The 6,506-nt window shown below is 44.7% G+C and overlaps 1 protein-coding gene across 6 annotated transcripts in view; it reads right to left on the bottom strand.

Annotated features, from left to right (window-relative positions):
• Positions 1 to 6,506, bottom strand: part of Arid1b (AT-rich interaction domain 1B) — a 417,231-nt gene that overhangs the window by 20,047 nt on the left and 390,678 nt on the right. For all 6 annotated transcript variants that reach the window (XM_029566701.1, XM_029566702.1, XM_029566705.1 and 3 more), the window contains 2 exons: positions 2,981 to 3,119; positions 2,537 to 2,709 (listed from right to left, as the gene is read on the bottom strand). In XM_029566701.1, coding sequence (XP_029422561.1) covers positions 2,537 to 2,709; positions 2,981 to 3,119 — 312 coding nt within the window. The remainder of the gene's footprint in view (positions 1 to 2,536; positions 2,710 to 2,980; positions 3,120 to 6,506) is intronic.

Here is a 6,506-nt window from a genome sequence, read left to right as displayed (position 1 = left end):
AAAAATACTGGCTACTGAGGACCCAGGTTCAGTTCCCAGCACCCACATGGTGGCTAACAACCATTTGTAACTCTATTTCCAAGAGATTTGAAGCCCTTTTCTGACCTCCTCAGACACTGGTGCACTTACATACATGCAGGCAATACACTCATACATATAACCACCCTCCACCCCCCAAAAAACTGGAAAATTTTATTAACAAGAGTTAGAGTTGTAAGAAACTATTTTCTGTGGACTGGTTCTGTTTTAATTCAGTAATAGATAAACCAATGCTTTGAGGCAGTGTGTGAGCTAAAATATACTAGGGCATCGATCACTTGGCACATTATATCATGTAATTATGCATATATGTTTACAGTGTGATCTATAAAACCTTTACATGGAATAAGTAGCCTTGAATCTCTTCAAAGGAAAAATTATAGATTATTTTGTTTTATGTAATTGTTATCTGAAATATTTTATTTGAAACATAAACCTAACTTGTCTACTAGCACATGCCCAAGATCAAACATTCTGAGTTCTTCTTCAGTCTGAAATACTCATCAATACGAAGTCTGGGCAGGTGCGGTGGCCCATGCCAGGTGGACCTCTGTTAGATGAGGCCAGCCTGGTTCATGTAGTGAGTTCTAGGTCAGCTGGGGCTACTGGGAGAGCCTGTCTCAAAAAACAAAAACCAAAAAGCAAATTTGGACCTCATGCTTTTCCCCAGTCCTGGGTATCAGGAAACTCGTGCATCCCAACATCTAAGCACAGAAGTGCTAATGCTACCAGCCTTAAAGGAGCTCAGAAAAACCACTTCTACAAAATGCCGTTTGCAATGTCTTCTATATTTAATATTTTTATTTTATGTATACGAGTGTATTGCCTGCCTGCATGTGAAGGCACCCTTGTCATGCAATGCCTGCGGAGGTCAGAAGAGAGGCATCAGAACCCCTGGAACTGGAGTTATGGATGGTTGTTAGCTGCTATGTGGGTGCTAGGATTTGAACTTAGGTCCTCAGCAAGAACAGCCAGTGCTCTTCACCATTGAGTCATCTTTCCAGTTCCTCTTCTGCATTTGAAAAACAGTATTTATTTTTATTTCATGTGTATGACTGTTTTCCATGCATGCACATAAATACACCTGTGTTGTACAATGTCCTTGGAGGTCAGAAGAAGGCATCAGCTTCCCTGGAATTAGAGTTACAGATGGTTTTTAGCAGCTGTGTGGGTGCTGGGAACTGAACCTGTCTTGGGAAGAGTAGCCAGTGCTCCTAGCTGCTGAGCCATCTCTCCAGCTCCTCTTCTGTATTAAAAAATACTGCTAATAGGCTTTGCTTTGACAGGACCCACATGCACTGGGGTGAATACGAAAATACAAACTCCCTGGTTTCCACTTGCTGCTGGTGTACACTGCCTTGACAGGGACTCCACCTTAGGGTTGGTCAGCATGAAGGAAAACCCCCACCCTGGTGTTCCCAGTGTCCACTGACAGTTCCCCACTCCCTGAGCTCATCAGTTGCATAGGTGCAGTTACACATACACCTAAGGCCAACCTTGGCCCAACTCCAGACATGAGCCTACAACTTGCCATCTCCACATATCCTCAAGAGACGGAGTTCCCCTCCATTCTGTCTCTTTGCCAGTCCGCCATGGACAGCCAGTCCCAGAGCCTTCCAACAGGCCCCACGTTACTCCCCTTCCAAAGCATGTATAGCAGGCTTCTCTCCATGACTGCTCTCTGACCCAGCCTGGCATCCCTTGCCCAACTGTCACTACAGCCCCACAGTTCTACTCTTTCCTCTTCCAAACCATGTCCCACAGACGGTCAGTTATTTACTTTTATGAAAAAGAAATTTAATGCATGTCTTATCCCCGTGAAACATTTCTTCGCTGGTGAAAACCTCAAACTCATCAATGTGCTGTTTGGTCAATGGGCCTGGGCCCTCAGCAGCTGATGCCTTCAGCCTGTGTGCTCTGTGCTTGCTGTATCCGGGCAACTACCACCTCCTGAAACAGGCCCAGCAACCTCCTACTGAGGATCCCTCCTCCCCACTCCTTAGGCCTCAGTGGACTGCTGACATCTCTTCCTTCTGACCCAGCCCCCTCTTCCCCCAAGCCCTCCCAATCTCACAGCTATTTTCATCCTTACCCTTTCACTGCTTTCTTCTACCAGCCATGACCTTTACACTTTGGGTCTCAATTTATTATTACTTTTTGCCTGTTAATTCCTTGAGGGACTGTGTATGATTTACTAGTATACCACTTAGCACCTAGCACCATGCCCAGTTCATACTAACAACATGCTTGCTATGCTGCAGCAGGTACCATCTCATCACAGGCACTGCCATTCCTCTACAGGCTCCGTGTGCAAGGACTCAATCCTCACAACCCTTTTAAGCAGGTGCTACTGCCCCCATGTCTACAAGGAGCAGGTGAGACAGAGAAGCTGAATACTTTCCCCAAGTTTACAGGTTAAAGCAAGGAATGGAGCTGAGTGTTCCTGGGAAGCAGGCACTCCCCTCCCAAACGAAAAGGCAAATGCCCATGGATGCACCTTTTCTCATTCCGCCGAAGGGGTCCTTGTTGGGTTCATACGGCATCCTGCCCATCATGTCTGGCATGCTCATGCCCTGCTGGTACGGGGTGTTGGGAGTCATGGAGTTCCGTTTGGGATATGATGAGTCGCTCACATCTGAGAATGGATCGTGCACACTGATTGTACTGCTTCTGAGGAATTGCAAAAAACAAAAGCTTACTGACACAGCAGCAGCAGTACCTCTGAATGCTGAATTCCGAAGACAAACCAATCCTGAAATACGTAAAAGCAAAACTGCCCCAAATCAATTACATGAATAAAACTAACAGTAATAAACATTTACAGGGAACACCATTTTCCTTTCTCTTAAGTTTACCCCAAACAAAAACAAAACCAACCAACCAACCAAACAAACAAAAAAACCCCAAACCCAAAACGAACTTGACCCTGCATGGCTCATACCTTCCTCCCTGCATGGGTGTCATCTGTCCGTGCGGGGTGGAGGCTGGGGTCGGAGGCTTCAGGTCCCCTGGAACCTCTGCCATTGAATTGCTGCCAGTCGACTGCGGGGTCTGCGGGCCTTGCAAGGATCCCGAGTTAGCTGCAAAGGGAAAGAATTAAGAATGAGACACAATGTAACTGACTGACCAGTAATCATCAGATACATAGAGATTAAAGACACATGTGCAAACATCTAAGTGTTAGTAACATTAAAAATGTAGGGAACAGCATATTTTAAAATGAAATGGAGATCTTCTTTAAAGGGTAAAAACTCATTCAATTTTATGTCTTACAGGGTTTATATTGAGTTCAATATTGTATAACTGTATTAATTCAACAGTGAACCTAAAAATTTACAGCCACTTTTGAAAGAGATGTATCCTTGCTCTGGAAATTGTTACTGAATATGTTAAAGTTGTAATGAATGCTTCTTCTAATCATGTGGTTATTAAATAAAAAAAACTTAAAAAAAAGAATGAGACACTATTAGAAACAGTAACAATGTGCACTGCTGATAATGCAGTAAAGTTAGTTGTTCTGCTATTTTGGCGAGAGAAAAAACAAGAGAGCTAGGGATGGAGGACAGGGCCGTGCATAAGCACGGCAGGTGCTGTGCCACCGAGCGAGACCCTCAGTCCCCAGTAAAGAGTTTTCTGAATAAACTATTTGGAAACATTCTTCACTTGTGAGTCATAAAACATACATGTTTTGACTGGGTAACTGCTTTCATGGGTATTTACCCCAAGGAAAAAAAATCTAATAAAGAGAAGGGCTTCAGGCAGAAAAATGTTTAATTCAGTGTTGTCTATACCACAGATATTCTAAATGTAAATATAGGAAAATGGACTGAAAATTTTTGGTATATCAATTTGATGGATATATTATGCTGCTTTAGAAAAAAATTAGAAAATTCAGTTCTGGTTCTTTAGCAGTGAGAATTGTTTACAGCTGGAAAGTGATCCTACAGATTCACACTGACCTGGAATTCTTCAATGTTGCTATCAGAGTTCTGAGAGTTTTACTTCAACAATAGTTACCTTAGAATAACAGTGCTCAGAAGTATTTTTCTTAAAAACTCAAGGATTCTTTTGAAAAAAATTAACCTTGCCTTACAAGAACAACAAAATATTTCAAGAGCTCCTGCTTTGCCATGTGTCCTAGTCTCTGTCATGTGGGATGTTCAACAGGTAGAGGCTGGTATCATTTATTGGTTAAAACAATCCTTACTGGATGGATTAGGTGCCTGTTATACCTGGGCTCTTTTCTACATGTGGACACATAAGTGTAGCAAATGGTCAAGAAAAACAATAGCCACTCCCTCATGGGTCTGCACAGCACACTCAGAGTTGTCATCACTGGGAACTGACATTTTACATTAGATCTGCTTTCCTGTTAAGTGTTCAAGGCCACCCCAGCTCCCACTTTACCTCTCTGTGAACAGAGGCTAAACAGTTCCTAGACTACAGAGTATTTAGTGAAGGGCTCAGAAATAGAAAGCCTCTGCTAAGCACAGGTGTTTCCAGCTAGACCAGGGCTACCTGACCACCTTGGCCTGAGTGGCTGCCCATACACTGTGCACTGTTGTGCTGTCCACCCCAGTATGAGGAACTCAGGCAGACTCAGGGAAGCCTTCAAGTATGCAAGAATACTATCGACACACAGGTATTTAAGAAAAGCTGACTACTGTCTGCTTATAAACACATTTTGATTAAAACTCTAGAAATTCATATTTAAAAGGTAGACTGTGGTAAGGTAGCATTTTATAATATACACAGACCATCCACCAGACCAATTGGCTCCAGAGAGCTGCAGAGGAGAAAAGATTGGCTTCTTGAGTCGCGCTGACTCCACTCAGTCTGCATAGCATCCTTGGAAACATGGCTCACAGACTGCAATTTCAGAATGACCCTTATTTACAAAGTATTCACTTTATAGGGAATATAAAAAAATTGAAAAATTCTTTCTTGCCAGAGATTTTCTTTTCCTTTCAGGGGGAAAGAAAAAGAGAAAGCAGCCTCCTGCAACTCTGTTAACAGGAGGCTGGCTAGTTCTCTAAGCCATCCCCACCTTTGGCAGGAAGCTACAAATGTATATCTAAAGTAAACAATGGAAAGGTTACTGAAGGTTAAGTACATTCACACACTTCAGAAGGGAACAGCCAGGCTCCTGGCTGGGAAGATAATTTACACAGCGCGACCCTGGTGCCCTAGATCTGGGGGGTGGGGGGGGTGGGGAGGTGTTGGGGGAACTGAGTGGGAAGAACAGCTGATGTGTCCCAGGTCTAGTGAGTAGAGGTCAACCAGAGGGCACCTTTGTTTATACCTGAGCCCCTTTCTCATTTATCTTCCTCTGAGGATTCCCTAGTTGGATCCATGACAGGTTTTGTGACATCACCTGTCAGCTAATAATAGAAAGGCAGTCAGCTCCTTGCCAGCAAAGATGGATGGGCTTCAGGTGGCAGACTCACTAACTGAATGTGGAGTTTCCTTGTCTGACCTGGTGCCACTCTTCCCAGCTGTCCCCTCGGCTCTGTCTTCCCCAAGTCTGCCAGGGCCACTTGGGTTGGCAGTTCCTGCTGTTGTTGACTAAACAACTCCACCAACCTCTTAAGTTCAGTAGAGATGCAGACTATGCCCCAGGGTCCTGTCCAGGTTCATCTCATCGGGCGAGCCTGGCTACCCAGGGTGCTTGTGGGATGCAGCTGCAGAGGGGAAGGGGGCTGTACCTCCAGGGCTTGACTGAATCAGTTTAGACCCATAAAGTCATACTAAATCAAAACTGCCTGGAGACCCATGGCTTGGAATCCTCTCAAACACAGGGCACATAATTTAGGATCTCCCTTGATTCAGTGAAGACTGGGGAGAATAATCTAGAATGCTCCTTAGCAATTTTTTGGTTTAGTTTGCCTGCATGTGCTGGTAAGAAGTTTTCTTTAACCGAAAATCAGTTTTTAATAGTTATGCTTTAAAAGAGACCATGGTACAGAAAACATCTCCGTACAGGAACATTGTATCTTCCTTCAACAAACCTAAACGAAGGTCCTGGAGCTGGTCAGGTGTCCAGGGAGGACACCTGATACATGCACAGGGGTGACAGGTGTAGCTTTGGACTACAGGGACACTGCTGGCTCATCATTCCCTAGGCTGGGCTCCTGTGGGGTCCAGAGTACTCTGCAGGTTGTTCTCTGGGAGGCCAGTGACTTCACAGTGAAAACAAGAAAGTTTTGCCTCCACCACCCATGTGTCACAGCAGGACCCAGGCTCCATCTAGACCAAGAAGTGTGTGTGTGCAAGCCAAGCTCCTTTGTGCGGTTAAGATGATAGTGCTGCATAAAGGCAGTGGTTTTAAACAGGGAAAGGAAAGCGCCGGCTGTTCAGGGAACAGGTCTCTACTTTCTGGAGGATCTGTACCTCGGCAGGGCTTCCTGTTACCAAGGCTGAGGCGTGCTGGGAGAGCTATTCTCCACACACAAGTGCAGACCATTCAG

Source organism: Nannospalax galili, unplaced genomic scaffold (genome assembly GCF_000622305.1).
Source record: "Nannospalax galili isolate Female #2095 unplaced genomic scaffold, S.galili_v1.0 scaffold211, whole genome shotgun sequence".
In the NCBI taxonomy this organism is placed as follows: domain Eukaryota; kingdom Metazoa; phylum Chordata; class Mammalia; order Rodentia; family Spalacidae; genus Nannospalax; species Nannospalax galili.
Note: the sequence above shows the minus strand (reverse complement) of the source record. Positions and strands in the feature narration are given on the sequence as shown.